General features: G+C 38.1%; 1 protein-coding gene across 12 annotated transcripts in view; it reads left to right on the top strand.

Moving 5' to 3' along the window:
* DISC1 (DISC1 scaffold protein) overlaps window positions 1-16919 on the top strand; it is a 193679-nt gene that overhangs the window by 114515 nt on the left and 62245 nt on the right. The window contains exon 10 of one of the 12 annotated variants that reach the window (XM_064413850.1): window positions 7625-7903. The exons of the other annotated variants lie outside the window; for them this stretch is intronic. Coding sequence (XP_064269920.1) covers window positions 7625-7788 — 164 coding nt within the window. The 3' untranslated portion in view covers window positions 7789-7903. Of the gene's footprint in view, window positions 1-7624; window positions 7904-16919 lie in introns of those variants that run through there. 12 annotated transcript variants of the gene reach the window in all.

The raw sequence follows: 16919 nt of genomic DNA, 5'->3' as shown, positions 1-16919 counted from the left end.
TATGAGGTAATTACACACAGAATAGTAGCTCCTGAAATGACCCAATACTGATGCTACAGTCATAGAGGTGGTTATCTACCAGGGGCAAGGAATAAAGCTTGGTCAGAAATTTTATGCTGGGTCTCTTCAGCGAATATGATGTCATCTTTAACTAGGATAAGCATAAAGACATCAAAGTTTTTTAAGTTTAAGGCCACAGAAATACAGACTGGTTCTGTTGTAATCATGAAGTGCAGTCTAGTGGTGAATAATGTCACTGAACAGCTTCCTATTGCAATGGCAGATGTGCAACCTCCCTCCTGTAATGCAGTGTGGACACTTTATTGTGCTGGTGTACAGGCAAACAAGCAAACAGAAAAGTTCTGATAGGATTTTAGGCAACTTACTCCTTCACATCTGAAATGCTGCTGCCAGCTATATACACAGTGCATTAAACTTCTGGAGTGGGCATTGTATCAAATGATTCTGGTTTGCTGTCTCTGCTCCAGGTTTCTGCACTGCTCTGCTTTTTAGTTCAGCTTCTTCAGCTGACAGCGATACAACAGAATAAGTAGGAAGAAGCAACACAGATGAGTGAAATTTGGAATAAATGTGGAAATGCATACCACCAATTTTAATCATTCTTCATTCCATTCTGGTTCTGCAGCTGCATCTTCTGAGTGCTGGACTGAAATTGAAAATTCACGTTGTTTTTTTTTTTTGTAATGGCTATAGCTGGTTTGAAAAAGAATGAGGTGCTAAGATGCCAGAAAGCTAGAATTAAAAAAGAGAGAAAAATTAGTGTCTTCTGTTCATTGGCCAGATAGAGCAGGTTCCCAAATGTAATTCAAACTCCTTTAGCCCTCATGACAACCAACAAACATTCTTTAGTTTGCCACTTCTGGAGTTCAAATATATCATACTAGGAAATTTGTAACTCTCTTCCTGATAGTGTATAGCTGCTGTTCCTGTATGTTATAGTAAAAGAATTCCAGTTTTGTCAGAAAGATGTTGTGTCTTATGAGCTGCTCAGAGGCAGGCAGAAAGGTCTGTGGGCCTGGTGGTGGGGTGCTCAGAAGAGGACCAAGAAAAGTGGTGACATGGAGTGACACTTAGCAGATAGGATCAAATTATTTTTCAAGGAAAGGTAAATACTGCTTTCCTTGTCTTACAGGGAGGCACTTGGGGAATTGATTTTGTGTTTCTGTTCATTTTGCCATTACATACAAGTACTGCCTGTATATATTTGGCCTTTTGGATGGAATTACAGCATCTATTTAACAACTTGATCCCAAACCATTAATAGATTGGAAGTACGAAAACTTAAAAACCTCAAGTTTTATTGGAAATGTCAATGAACAGTTCATCTATGATTCACAGGTTTAAGTTATGTTCATTTTGGTTTTTGTTTTCTGTGTCATACCGCATGGTTTTGCTTTTTTTTTTTTATTAGAGTTTTTTTTATGTTATTGTTGTTTTGGTTTGGTGGGTTTTTTTTGTTTTTTTTTTTCCCCTTTAATGTTCAAGTTATATCAACATGGCATGATATTTTCAGGTCCCAGAAATGTGCAAAGGGCTCATTAGGATACTTTGCCTCATTTAGTTTCTCTTGAGGATAAGTATAGAGATGGGTAGAATATTTAAGAAATAGTGTTAATTTGTTTTCAAGTAGTACTTCAGTAAAACCAATCTCAGGCTGTTAGCCTTTCAAATATTCAGACTTTCTTCAAATTGAAGATAAAAATAGTACAGCATTTTATATTCAGTTAATCTTTTGGATTTTATTTAATTTTTTAGCTGTAAGCAAGAAAATGTTGGTTTGGGTCATCTGGGATCATTGACATAAATTGAATTGTGCTAGAAGAAGAGTATACTGCAGCAGAAGCAGAGTAAAGATACTGTTTAACCCTTTCATTGCAGATATTTTTCAGATGTATGTATTTTTATTCAAAATTTTATCACTTTAGTACATTTTGACACAAAAGTTTTCATTCAAGAGTTTTGACAGTGTTCTTGAGTTACAGTGTACAAATCTAATTCTATCCTTGCATAAATACATGCAATTTGTAAAGAATTACACCTCCTTGCATTGGTGGTAAGTCCACCTTACTGACTGAAGTCAGATATTTATTTTTCTCAGACATTGCCTTTCATCTTTGCTTTGATATTGACTGGCAATATTCAGATACAGTATCTAAAATTATGTACATCTAAGCAAAAGAAGCCCCTGGGATACAATTCATTTTGGAAAACGAGGTGTCCCTCATGAAATACAGAGGTTTTTTTCTCCAGTTTTTGTTCCTTCTGATTGTCAGATGTGTCAGATATAATTTCTGCCTCATTCTTTCTTCATTTTTTTTTTTTTTTGGTTTAAGGTTTTCTTTGAGATGTTTGCAAATACAGTAGTAAAGATACAACCTAAATGAAAGTTTCTAGAAAAGATTTTGTAAAATAGGGGCATTACCAGCCTTGATTGAGTTTTCACCTAATTAACTATTTAAAGTAAATGTATATTTATTTTATAGTATACCACTGTTTGTGGTATGGTTTGTTCTTTCAGTCACCACAGGGTTCCATGCATGCTTGCAGGCTTAATGCCCACAGATATGCAGAAGTATAACTAAATCTGAAGTAATGGATAATGTTTATCAAAAGGTGGGGGAGATATAATACCTGATGATAAATCCAGAAAAAAAACTACTGAAATTCTAATTCTTTCTAGAACAGCTATTTTTTTTTCTCTAAAATTATTTTAATGCTACTACATGTATTATGGTAAAGAAGGCTTTACAATAGAAAACCCCTTCCAATTTACACCTTTTACCAAGATAGACAAGTAGAAATACAGAGAATTTAAATGGAAGAGATTTTTTTTTCTGGCTTTGATTCCCGAAAGAAAATGTATTTACATCTTCTCTAAGCTTTTAGTCTTTTTCTGTACTTACATTAAATCCGAACTGATTATCCTGAGGCAATGGAAATCTTATTATTTAGAGCAGAGTTAAGTACCTCCCATCTCCAGTTCAGGAACTGAAAGCTTTCACCCAAGAATTTTCTTTCTCCGTCCTTGGAGATGTAAACTGGAGTGGAAGGCAGAAAACCGAGGGATCGCTAATGCCTGCTGTTAGGAGCTGGAACTCTGTGTCCTTCAGTTGGATTTCTGTTCTTTCTTGAGCAGGAACAGAGGCAGTTTGCTGATGTTTTACTTGATTTGGGCCATGGTTTCCTTGTACAAGGTGGGATGGCAACTACTGCTTCTGTTACAATCCTGTTCAGAGGTGTGAGCTCCACACACTCAGTATTTGGGCACGGGACATGATAGCAGCAGGTGATAGTATAAGGCCCAGGGATTTTGTCATTTATAATTGCAAAGAATCTGTGGCCCATGTGCAGCAGGTGCTTGTGATCAGTACCTCTGATGGCCTGACAGATTCTGCTGATAGGCTGAGATCGTGTAAGAAATTCACAGAACTGCATATTTGAAACACTGCTTTTTTTGTTGTTGTGTTTGAACCTGGTTTCTTTCTTTATGCAGAAATATTGTAGTAGAATATAATTAAAACTTTGATGCTAACTGAAAAGGAGATTCACTCATCAAATTTGTGGATGATATCTTTGGTTTGATGTGCATGTTGAAGGCTTGGATAAAGATAAACAGGCATATTTGCCAAGCTGCATAAGATTAAACAGTTCATTACCTGTTGGAATTATCAGCTGCAAGACACCTTGCATAATTTGGACTACAACCTTTATATGCTTTTGGCAGGATTATACCTCTTATCTAGTGAGGTGCATTGAAATATAATTAACAATGTGAGCTGGAAATGACAGGGTGAAGCTATGTGTATTTTTGTGCAGATAAACAATCCTGTATCTGGATCAGAAGTCATAGAAACATTTTATCTACTAGTTTTTCCCACTTCCTGTGTTCTAAAACATTGTTCAGAGAAAATAATCTGTGCTCTGTGTCAGAGAAGAGCAAATAGGCACCAGCCACATCTCCTTGTAGGATTGACTTTAAGAACCTTTGGAAGATGTTAAATCCTGCAAAAAACAGCAGTTATTTTAGATTTTTCATAATTTTCATTTTGAATGTTTTGTTGGAGAGAGAATTTTGAATATACGTGGAGGCAGGAATTCTGATCCATTGATACCAGTTAGAATTTTGCCTCCAGTTTCAGCAGAGTTCAGGGTTTCACCTCTGGCATTCTCTGCATTGAAGCTGCAGCATCTGTTTCTGTGCTGAACTGCTTGGATGCAGATCATCTTACTTTGATGAAAGTGCAGTCCACATAAGAAAGAGCACGACTTGGTCAGAAATTCTATTAACTAGGAAATCCTTCAGCTTTATGACAAAATGGCAAATTTTGAGGTTGGTAATCCTCGTCTACCAAAGCAGAATCAGGTGTTTTATTTTGAATGTTTAAGCTGAAAGCTAATAGCTGTTGATTTTAGTTCCATGAATTTAACAGCCCTTTGACTTTTACAATTAAATTATTATTTTAGGATATTGTTTCGCTGTAGTTAGGAGAAATTTTTTTTTTTTTTTTTTACTAGTCAGAGCATATGCAATGTGAAATTTCCAACAGAATCACCAGTTCTTGTTACCAGCATTTGTTCTTGTTACTGCAGCAAAAAATGACCCAAATGAAATGCATTGCTCTTGTATTTTCAGGTTTCCAGTGTGCAGTCTTCTAGGTATATATATGTTCTTGATCTAGTTCTTAATTTGTCTAAATGTTCCTTGATCAAAATAAAAATTTTCTTGTGCCAGCAGAAAAATGTTAGAAGTGTGAAGTCTATTCACTTCTATTCAGTACCCCTGAAAAAAAACTGTATGAGTACTGCTGTAGCATATCATTCACAGGTCATTAGCTTATGGAGTGGTCAGCCACATCCTAAGGTGGAAGGGTATAATTCCAGTGGGAGAGATGCCCTCTAAATAAGCTGTAGACACTGGCTGAAGCAGCTAAAATGCTGTTGTCCTTTTCAGAAAGTACCTTAGATTCCAATGGGAAAGCATAGATCTGGATAGATTAGTTTATTAGATTAGCTCTTTTTTTCTCCATATCCTTTCTTCTTGTATGGTAAGTAATGACAATCTGGGAAAAACAGGAAAATAACAAAATTCTGGACAGGGGCACATAAATTCTTCCAGCTTTGTACAATTCCTTCAGCTTTGCTGAACTGAGTTTTGACAGTTTTTGGCAAGTACTTGGCTTAGTCTTTTGCTAGCCCAAAAAAGCATGGATGGTGTGTCAGTATCGTAGTCCAAGGATGCTTCAAGAGAAAATTGGCCAGTACTCAAAAAGATTTTGCCTGCAACCTGTCTGTGGTATGGATTATAGACCTGAGGAAAATGATAAATAAAGCCCATGTGTCCTAACAGTTTTTGCCAATGAGGCTGGTTAAAACCAGTTGTAGATATGAACCATCTTTGTTCAGTTTAAAGAACAGAAGTCTGAGATCCTTTGGTTACAGCCTGCAATTACCTGCTCAGAGACCAGAACTTGATAGTGGAAAACATATTTATAGTGATAGACAGAAGAGCAGAAGTGATCATTTCTAATGGCTAATAATTGCAGCTTACACCTTGGATTAAAAAAAAACAAAAACCAAAAAAGCAAAAAAAAAAGCCTTTTAATTAATTTAATTTGTCCTGACAGGACAAATTGTAATTGTCTTTAGCCAGAGTTCAGCAAAAATTTTATTGGAAATGCCCAGTAACTGGGTTTTTTGTTATGTAGCTGCAGCTGGAATCAGTTCAGAGACCTTTCTGTGTTTTGCAGATGAACAGGATCATCAAAAGCAATAACCTCTTTTAGACTTGTGCTCTGGATCTGTTTTTTTATAAATAGAATGATAACTGAAAAGCTATTCCTGTTTTGGTAATTTTTTAGATGAATAAAAAATGGCAATTTTTTTATTCACCTAAAAATTCAAAATGGCATTCACCAATTTTTTATTCACCAATGCAAAATGGCAACATTTTCTCTTAGTGTTAAAATTAATTGGGTTGTGCAGTAGTGGCTGGTTCTCTTCCTTCCCACTTTTTTCCTATATTTTATTTACTAACTCACAATGCTTTTCAATCTCTGCATGGTTTATTTTCGTCTCCATCTTATGCTATGTGAAATTGTTTTCTTGCAATTCAGTCATTCCTTGAAGTCCTGCTTGTCTGAGCTCCTAATCATATGGAGCACAATTTCACACCTTTTCCAGGAGAGTGTACAGTTAACCAAGACCACACTCTCTACCTGATTTATTTATTCTTAAAGGAAGATGCCATACAGAAGCCTTCTCTGATTCCATTCCTCCAAGGCCCAGTATGTAGGTGTTTCCTCATTCTTATGCTGCTTGCATTTTGCCTCTCATGGTGACCCCTGCTGAGGTTACTTATGTGGCATAAGAATGGATTGATTGGGGAAATGGAGACCACAGGAAAACACAGAAGTCTAAAAGCATAGAGCATTTTACAAGCTGTATGCCTGACCTTGAAAACCAATATTCACTGGTCTAAGTGGAAGACATATTCACAATTTTGCAGAATAAAATACCAGGGCAGCAGGATCTTTTCCTATGTTAGAATACTTTGTCACAGGGCTAAAATGCTGAACTGCATCTCAGAACCATCAGGATACGCATTTATTAGTTTAGTTCTGCTTCTGTAGCATCCCCTTGTGTACCAGGCATCCTCTTACTCCTTTCAAAGAAATATAAAGAAGTAAGAAAACCTCTATCTTCTAAAATTCTCTGGGGTTTGGGGAATTGTTTTAAGGGTTCTGAATGCCCAGAGTCCACCATCTTTGTTATTCTCTAGGTTTATCTCTGTGTTTATTTTATGCCCTCTTTCTACCATTAGGCATTCTGCAAGGCTTGTATTTTAATATTTCTCCATCTCTGATAAATGCCAGGCATGTCTGCAGTAAAAAAAAAAAGTTTTAACCTCTAAATTCTGAGCATTAATTTGTTGACAACATTTCTTTTTCTTTCCCCTATTTTCACTCATTATAGTTCACTTTCATTGTAAGCCTTCAACTTTCTTAAGTCCCATTGATGTTTTCCTTTATTTCTCTTATATCTTTCCTCGTCTCTGTTCAAACCTTTTGAATTTTTTGTATTTTTATTTGTATCTGTGTATATGTAAAGTAATTTCATTTAGTTTATTATCCAGTTCTCTTATTTCTGATAGTTTCTCTAATGCAAAAGGTTCCTGAAGTAACTTGCATGGGGCCCACTTCACTGTTAATTCAATTTTCTGTTTTCTAAGTTATTTTTATTACCTTTGTTTTTTCCCAGTTTAACTGAGCTTTTCAAATTTGATGCTTAATGTTACTTGTTTAAAAAAAATATGGACTCTCTTCCTTCTTTCAACCCATGTATAGCAAACCTGAGTTACGGATTTTCCTTTCCACTTGCATGATTTGTGACTTGGTAGTTATATATGGTTGCTCTAAAAATTGCCAACACTCGCTGACAAGTAGGTTTTTTCCCAGCCTACATGGTTAGTGCAAGAGAATAACCCAAATGGGCAACCATTTATGCTTCTTTCTTCTGTGTATATATCTTCTCACTGTCCCAAGAAATGTGTTTAGGCTTTATTTTGTATTTGTGCACTGTAAATAGAAGGTGTTTCACTTCACAGACCCGGAGGCAATGTATCTGAAATTCTCAAGCAGGAGACCCATCTCTGTGAAGTGCTCTACAGTGCCAGGTCCTTTTCCTGTCCCAGAACATGCAGATGCTGTGAGAAGTGCCTTCAATCAAAATCCTGCTGACTCTTGCTATGAGGTGGTCTGTCTGCATTAATAGTAACGAGGCTGGAAAAAACACTCTGTGCACTAGACCACAGGTGGACCTGCACTGTGGGACAGTTTCCTTATCACAAACCCAATAATTTTCTTACCCTGCCTATTATGCCTGTTCAATGTGGTGCTTAAAGGGTTTGTGGTAGGGTAATCCTGGCTTTTTTGTGCCATCACACGTTGCAAATGTGTGTTTCCTTCAGCAGTGTTTTCCAGGCACCCATCTGTTCTTTCAGTTCCCTATTAGGAAAGAGGTCCATGTTAAGCTGTGATGAAGTACTAAGCTCTCAAGGCAGAGTATGATGAGCCCACAGAGGAGTATTTTTCCTGTATTAAGCAGCAGAGAGCTCAAGATGACTTGGCATTGGAATTATCTCTGTCTTTGTTTCTTCCATGGTATTTTGCTGCTGAACAGTAGGGCTGGTGATAAACTTGTATAACTAAGATGTGTCTAGAAATTACATAAGCTGTAAAGTTTAAAAAGGCAAAAAGATGTATTTCTGGAAATAGCCTACCTGAAATGATTGTTTGATGAAGAATTCTCCTTCAGTACAAAGGGAATACTTCAGTGAATAGTTTGAGACTAAGTACTGTACGCCTTCAAAGTTATAAAATAGGTAAGAGGCATAGTAATAGAAGAGTTGTGGCCCAAGAGTAACTCTGTAATAAGAGATTAGGTAGGAAAAGTTACCTGACTGTCTTGCAGTCCAAGGGCACTAGCACAGGAAATACTCATTTAGCTTTTGTTCTCTGTTCCTGCTGTAGGTGATTGCTTTCTTCACACATTATTTTTGTTATTTTGGCACACTATGTGTGAGTGACAGCAGGATCTTTAACTCTTCCCAGCTTTGGCAGCCATCCCCTTGCCTCTGTGAAATGACAATCTCTCTGTAGCTTTTGATAAGACATTCTTTAAAAGAGAACTTAATCTGCCATCATTTATTTTATTAGACTGAAATATGTTCCTGCTGCCCTCTTTGTTGAGAGTTATTGCTTCAACAATCACAGGCAAATCTGATTTACTGTAAACAGTTATAACAGCAGAGTAGGAATGTAGGCTGTAAATTGGTTGGAAAATGGGAGCAATTTGCTAGAGTGAGAAAGTAAGATTAAGTTAAACTGTTGAAACATTCACTGAAGTCTTGTACCATCAGCTCAAACAGCTTAACTAAGGACTATGAGAAGCCTTATGCCAGGTCATTTTTGCCACTTTGTGCTGTCATTATTGGAGAACACCCTGCCTGGCAGGGTATGGCACTGGCTCAGCCCACTTGTGACTGGTAGTAAATCAGCTGCAATGAAGAAAAAATAAGGAAAGGGACTGTTCCTTACGTGGCCTGAGGGAGCAGCTGTGATTTGGATACTGCAAATAATTTATTTTTATTTCATCTAATGAACTGCAGAATTGGGAGAGAGAGTGAAAAAGCCCCAAAAACTTGAATGGAAGAACTTAAATGGTGGCAGGAAGGAGGCACAAAACCCAAGGATGTATTTGAAGAAAAGGTGTTGAAGATTGAAAAAAGCTTTGGATTTGGTAATGTATAAAATATTTCCTGCAGCCAAAAGCGAATCTTAAGTCTCCTTCCCTTGCAAACCTCTGGAATCAGGTTAATTGAATTTCTTCTTCCCCTGCCTCTCCCCTTAAAAAACAAATAGGAGATCAGTGGCCCAGCACTATTGACAGTGTGCAATATCAGGATTGGCTTTTTTCTGTGTGTAGGATTTAAAGCCACCTCTCCAGCACCTCTGACCCACTGAAGGGGGTGATGGGTCCCCAGTAGGCAAACGTGCTCTTGAGGAGACAATGGGCTATTGCCTCTGTGTCCTGACTACTATACTGGAGCATTCTCCTTTCAGGGGTTATAAAACTCATCCTGTTTTTTCATGCATTGCCTTTCCTAGTGCAAACTGTCTCTGGAGTCATGGAAGTTATAATTATACAATTTGTATGATTTATTGCTTGCACTCAACAGCCACTCTGCACTGCTGTTTCCATTATTCCTGAATTGGATCAATTTAAAAGTTTGATGTTTTTACAAATATCACTTCAATATAATTACAGGTATTGCAATAATTACAGGTATTATTGGCCAGTCTTGTTTTGGAAATCATTAATTTCAAGAGAAAATATATTCTTGAATGATTTAATTTGGAGAAAACCCTGATGTTTGCTAAGTTTTGTTTGGTGCGTGGGTTGTGTCACTGTTTTCATACCCAAGAGAGGTGCCTTGCTGCAGGGTTTGCACTGTGAGAGGCAAGCTCTGCGCACATTAGGGCAGCAAATATCAGATTTTACTTAAAAAAACCAAAAAGCTTTTTTAATATGATGTATTTTCCACATGATGGCATTTATACAGCCTCGGAATGTTCCCTTTGACCTTGGTGAAAGGCTGTAATTAATCAGCAATTAAAGCGGCGGCGGCGGCGGCCTTTGGGAGCCGGGGGCGCCTCTGGCGGGCGGGCGGCGCGAGGGGGCGGCATTGCCGCGGGAGAGCCGGGAACAGAGCCCGGGAGAGAGCCGGGAACAGAGCCGGGGACAGAGCCGGGGACAGAGCCGGGGACAGAGCCGGGGACAGAGCCGGGGACAGAGCCCGGGAACAGAGCCGGGGACAGATCCCGGGGACAGAGCCGGGGACAGAGCCGGGGACAGAGCCGGGAACAGAGCCGGGGACAGATCCCGGGGACAGAGCCGGGGACAGAGCCCGGGACAGAGCCGGGGACACAGCCAGGGACAGCCAGCCCCTCAAGGTCCCGCACACCCCGCAGCTGCAGCCCGCCCCATCCACCCCGCAGCTGCCTTCGCACCGCCGGCCTCGCGTCCCGCGGCAAAATGCACGCTTGGAATGAGCGTGCTGCGGTATTTCTTGGCGGCCAGGTGTCCTCTTGAAACTTGATGTAGGGCTGTTATTGAGGGGTTTGAATTGCACTTTGTTCTGTCTGGGTTCTTCTTGAGTGCACACCTTGCTGTAATGTTCCAGATGGCTGTCGTCTTAACAATAGATAAGCATTAAGGATGGTAATGGGGGATATTTTATTTAAATCCACATCTTTATCTTTCATTACTTATTCACATTCTATTATACCCTGGTGCAGTATTCAAAACACTTGAGGATTTTACAAGGGGAAAAATAACAATTTAAATTAGGATATTTTGTTGACACCTTTACTGATGGTAATTTTTTCAAGCAGTAGTGCAGTATGGAAGAGCTGGAGCTATTGCATTTGATGGAGGAGGAGGAAGCTTCACAAACACAAAATTTAATTTGAGTTGCATTTACAGGCTAAGAGTTCATTCTGAAAGAGGACCAGCTTATATAATGGGGTGGGGAAGTGTTGCAAACAAGCAGACTGTTCAGTAAGTAGAATTGGTGAGAAGACTCCTGTAAGACATTTTGCCAAGTCTTTGAATTTTTTAGAGCATCACAGAGCAAGAGCACACAGAATTAGAGGGCACGTTTTGCTGGGACTTCTGACTAAAACTTTCTTAAGCAAAGGATGCAAAACAGGTAGTAAATACAGTGGTCTGGGAAACTGGGTATCCATGTGCAAGTCCATGCCTGGCTTGATTCAGGGTGGTATTGGACATTGGTTTGTTCAGAATGAAGTGGTAGAGAAGTAGAGAGGTCACACTGGGCCTCTAGTGCTCCTTGTACTAGCACCAGATTTCCTGGGATGGGTGAATTCACCTTTTCACTTGTAAATAGACAATTTGAGAGGACTAATGTTTCTTGAGGTAGTGACCAGACAAGTCTGGGTATTGTCTGACTTAAGTTCAAAATATCAGAATGCTGCTTTGACACTGAATTATTATCCTTGATCACTGCTGGTGGTGCTGCAATGTGTAATGAAGCCAAATCTTGAAATGTCTGCAGAGTAATGAGTGATTGAGCTGCATAAAATGCTTTTTAATAGAGAACACATTTCCTCAAATGTCAGTACACTGGGAATAAAAGTGGGTGCATTGACACTGCTGTAGATTTGTTTCAGTGTAGCCACTGTGTGCATAGAATTAGTCTTCTTTTGTGAAAATTTTTATTGACAGAGGTGGAAGTACCATTTTCCTTTGTTGCTTGTGAGGTTTGAGCTAGGAGCCTTTATTTGGTTCATAAAGACTGTGCTTAGTTTCAGAACGACAGTCAAATGCTTCAAGTAATCACTAATGGAAGGCAGGCCTTTCTGTGTCTTGATTCACATATTCAGGATGGATTTGCTTATGTCAGATTTCAGAGTTATTGGTAGTTGAGGTAAAATGAATGGTGGTTACTCTCCTTTCCTGCAGCTCAACCCACAGAGGTATTTTATACATCGGTGGGAATTGCACATGAGAATGAGCTCTGCATTATAAGCATGGCACTTGGATTGTCCCTTAGGCTTGTTCCATGAAACCCAGGATTTAGGTTCATTGGAATAATGAAATGGAATTGGGGGCATGCTGTTATGTATGTATGTATGTATATATGTATGCTGACTAAATTTAGAGTCATGTATAACATTTTTATAATCCATTAAGGTGATGTATGTTGTTAATGATTTTAATAGCCCCTCAAGCGTCTGTCTCTTGACTACTTACCTTAATACAAGTTTTTCATTTTAGCAACTGTATTATAAATGCAATTTCTGTTTTCATTAATGTTATTGTTCACCTGTATCTGATACAATATCAACATGCCATGCTGATATAATGTCAGACTTACTGTGTTAGTAAGAGTTAATCTATTATTCACCAGTTTGAACTAGAACTCAGTGGGAGTGTGCTAGGATGAGCAAAAAAAACTGGGTCTGTATCAGCAGAGAACCTAAGAATATCAGTAATTTGCCAAACATAAAAAATGTCTTAGATAAAACCTTCTTTTTGATGCAGTTACTTTCTTGTAGAAAATATAAACAGCTGATGGTTGCTGGTAAATCCAGTGTAGTGTGATCTTAGCAAGGTAGTGCATATATAGAAGGAAACAGCCCATAACAAAAGTCCAGATTCTTTTTACCTAGCGTGCACTACCTGCAAGTTTTGGAGCTCAACAAAGTTGCAGGATATGCTTGTGTAAATGAAAATTTTATCAGAATGATCGAAACATTTATATAATGCCTCTGATCAATGGAGTGAAGACAATGTGAAATATGTCTTAGGGGGAGATATTATTATCTGTAAAAATCAATACAAATGTTACAGGTGAATTATTCTTTCAGAATATGATTTGTTATATTGAGATATGTAGCAATTTTCCTTTCAGTGCTGGTGTTGAGCCATTTTTTTTCATAATGAACCATACTGAAGTGTTCTTTTTACTTTTTTTTAGTGTTTTTGTGAGTTCACTTTACTAGTTCGATTGTATGGAAGATGGAAAAATCTGCTGTTGGATTTACAGTTGGATTGCATTGCTCTCTGGACTTCTCTCTTGCTTTTCTTTGGAGAACACCTGGTATAAGATTAAAAGTGGGCAATTTTAATAAACACAGGTTTATGCACAATTAAAGTGACAACTAAGGAAAGAATAAGAATCATTCACAAAAGTCAGGTCATCATCATCCAACTTATTGTGTAAGAGAATTTTAAAATGAAGGGCAGGATCTAGACCCTGTGTGCTCTAGATCTCAAAGCCTTGCAGTCAGCAGTTTCTCTTCCTGTGGGTTTGTGTGACATGTCATGAGTTAGAACTTCTCATAAAGCATTTTTCCTGTTGCGTTTTGAGCAGAGCTCTGTTTTGCTCAGTACAGTTTATCTGGTTTATGTTTGCTCAGACACATTTTTGTCTTCCATCTAGAAAAGCTGTTTGGGTGGGAAGAAATTAATTTAAGCGTTTTTTCATAAAAAGCCACTCTAGGTGTGCTTGTTTGTGCATGCAGGCACATAGTTAATGCAAAAAGGCCTGCCCTGCTTTGCCTCAGTGTCTCCAGCTTACACCGAGACTGGACAAGGGAAGGAGTGTGAAGCCAAATTTGTGTTATCATGTGTGGCTACTGGGAAGCTTACATCATCATGAAATCATCACAGAATACATCCACGGGCAAGAAAGAAACAACAAAAAAAAAAAAGGTCTTTAAAAAGACAGGCTTTCCAATGTAATCCAAATTTTGGATTAGTTTGAGGTTTGTTGAGCTACGTCCTTGCTTGTTGCTGTAGTAGCAATTGGTGGAAGTGGTGTGGACAAACACAAACTCACTTGAAATGATAAAAGGTGTCCCTCTTTATTTAGAGCTTTTTTCTCACCACTCTTACAAAATCTGTCATTGCGTTTGGTTTTGCCCCTAAGTTTTAGGAGTAGCAAAAAACATATCTGCCTGCAAGTGCTACTTGACAGCTGAGGGGGTAAAGCTCAAAGCAGCCTAACTTGGGGTACAGCTGTGTGTCTTGAGAGTCTCTCTTCACTTAGCTTTTCCTGTGGAGTAAGTGCTCAAGTCCTATTGACTTTGACTGGAATTTAGGATGTTTAATGACATAATAACTATATCTTTCTGGACAGTTTAAAAAAAAAAAAATTGGATCATTAATTGTTTAATGAAGCATGAGTAAAATAACATTTTTGTATCTCAGTAAAGCCCTGCAATATTTTTTTCTTAAAAAGTGTACTTCTCTTACTGCATAAAAATTTGTCTGGAAAAATAAATTTCTAGGAACAGAAAAAGCATTTATCCTAAGTTATTTATCTAAACCTGGGAGTAATTTGATTTTATTATTAAAGATTGGAAAAGTGAGCCAGAGAAATTAGTTTTCTGAACATGTATTTTAAAATATTCTAACTAACTTATCCTCGGAAAGAGAAGCTGCACTGCAACTGTTTCTAAACTAGCAACTCTGTAAATGTGCACAGCATTTGAAGGCTTTGGCAAATGAAGTGGGAGTGTTCATCTCCCTCGCTGTACTACTTAATGTACATTACTTTCCTAAATATCCATTTTGTGTACAGGGAGCAATACACAACAGATGCTTCATATACTTAACTGAGAGCATTTGTAAAACAAAGCGTCTCTGTAAAACCTGTCTCATCCATGGATATCAGTATTTCATTCAGTGCTGGCATTACTTCTTAGAAGAAAGTTCATCTGAGAGCCACACAGGCAGCATCTCTGCATAAAAGCAAACATTGAAGATGGTCTGGAGGTAAAGTTGTTAGGGGTACGTGATTCCAAGTCAGAGTTTATTATAATGAGTCTGTAATATCTTAGTATGTGTGTGAAATATCAGATATTAAAAGGAGGAGTTTGTCAGAGGAGAGTCCAGGTGTGCCACGCAGGCTGCCAGCAGTAACATTCTCCCACTGATCTTATAAATAATCTGTGGCTTGTTTTAATTCAGAACACCTTAAAGGGCAGCGTGTCATTATATAATCATGTATGTCCCTGTATGCTCTTTCAAAAATTAACATTGGCAGATACTAAAATGGTGAGCAGACTTGTTGGCTCCTCACATGGGCTTCTAGGAGAGTTTTGTATGAGCCAAAATAGTGTCAATAAATAGTAGGAGCTGTGGATGAAACATTTGCATGGAAACAGAGAAGAAGACTGATATGGGTTCTTTTAAATATACCCCTAGTGACGAATTGTTATTTGAGAAGTGATGTCTGATTATCCTTTTAAAGATGGTATCACATATACAGATTGTGTATGTCTTTAAAATGCTCCTCATTTTAGTCTGAACTTTAGACTAAATTTTAGTCTCAGTATCCATTTTCTTCCACTCTCAATAATTTTTGTTCTCTTTGTCAGTTCTTCCTGCCATTTTCTGTACTTGTTCAAATAATTTTTTCCCCCTGGGTGTTCTGAGGCATTTTCTGTGTTTGTAAAGTTATTTTTCCTGAGAGAAGTAGGAGTTATACTGCTGGAATGTACATGAAGACTCCTGTTACTAATGTAAGGGTTCATCCCTTGAAAATAATACTACACACTGTGTGCTAGCTCTGACTTCTTCCCTCCCTTGGAAGTGGCTATTATTTGTTGAGCGCTGTCAACGCACTCGATGTTGTGTGATAAAAAGGAAGAGGAGGAAGGGATTTCTGCCCCAAAGGGTTTGCAGTCTGTTAAATGCACGAAACAGATTAGATAATGCTAAATATGGCACCGGTCAGATGCACAGATTAGTCTGAAAATGCCACAGATCTTTTTAATATAACTTCCTCCTTTGATGGATGGAGTCTGTGTTTTAATGAAAGTATAAAAATACTCTTGTCTTCCCTGAAGACTTTACAAAAAGCTACATCTGAATAACTGACAGGTAGGATCTATCATGCCAAGCTTAAGCTTATTGCTAAGCCAACATATCTGATAAAAATGGTTTGCCTACTGGCAAAGAATTAATTGGATTTCATACTTTGAGTCCTTTCTTTTGCTCCATCCTTATTATCATGGAGTTACAGGAGGTAGAGATATAAAAGACCTATTAAGTCATCCAAGCAATAGACTTCTCAAAGCCTGCCTTCTATTACCCTTCTTTTTTTCTTGAGAGTCAGATGTTTCTTAATTTCATCTTTTTTTATTCATAATTGTGGCTGTTTTTCCATCTTCAGTAATTAATTTTCCTTATTGCTGTACATATCCTTCATATCCTTCCTTCAAATATTTACAGGTTGTAACTGTGTCCCCTAGAAAGCTGTTCCCTAGTCAACCTTTATGCAGTTAACTTTTAATGTCTTGATGTAATAACGCTCTTCAATCTTCACTTATCATTTTTGTTGCTTCTCTAATAACTCTGTCTAATGTGTTATCTTTCTGGTAATGAGGTGTCCGGAGCTGAATGTAATATTCCGTACGTGCTTCTGCAAGAGTTCTGCCGTGGGGGACTTGCAGCTCTCTGCTGCAGGAAGTCACTGTTTAGGTTAGAAAGGACTTTAGGATTAAGCCAACAGCTTAGCACTGGTAAGGCCACCACTAAACCATGTGGGGCTGCAAATGTGGACAAAACCCCTTGGGCTTTATTGTGCTATGTCATGTAGCAAACAGGAGACCAATTGATTCAAATAACAATGGCTTTGTATCATTCCAGATGATAAAACAATATTATGTGTGTCTTTCCATGCAGGTGTGAATGGGAATTTCTACATTTTTATCTCTGCAGGAGTGAACTATATTAATCAAAAAGATTTGTTTCTTTTATCCCCTCTTTATAACATAGGCAATTAAAAGCAGAACAGACAAGTGAGG

This window comes from Passer domesticus, chromosome 3, assembly GCF_036417665.1.
Source record: "Passer domesticus isolate bPasDom1 chromosome 3, bPasDom1.hap1, whole genome shotgun sequence".
NCBI lineage: Eukaryota > Metazoa > Chordata > Aves > Passeriformes > Passeridae > Passer > Passer domesticus.
Note: the sequence above shows the minus strand (reverse complement) of the source record. Positions and strands in the feature narration are given on the sequence as shown.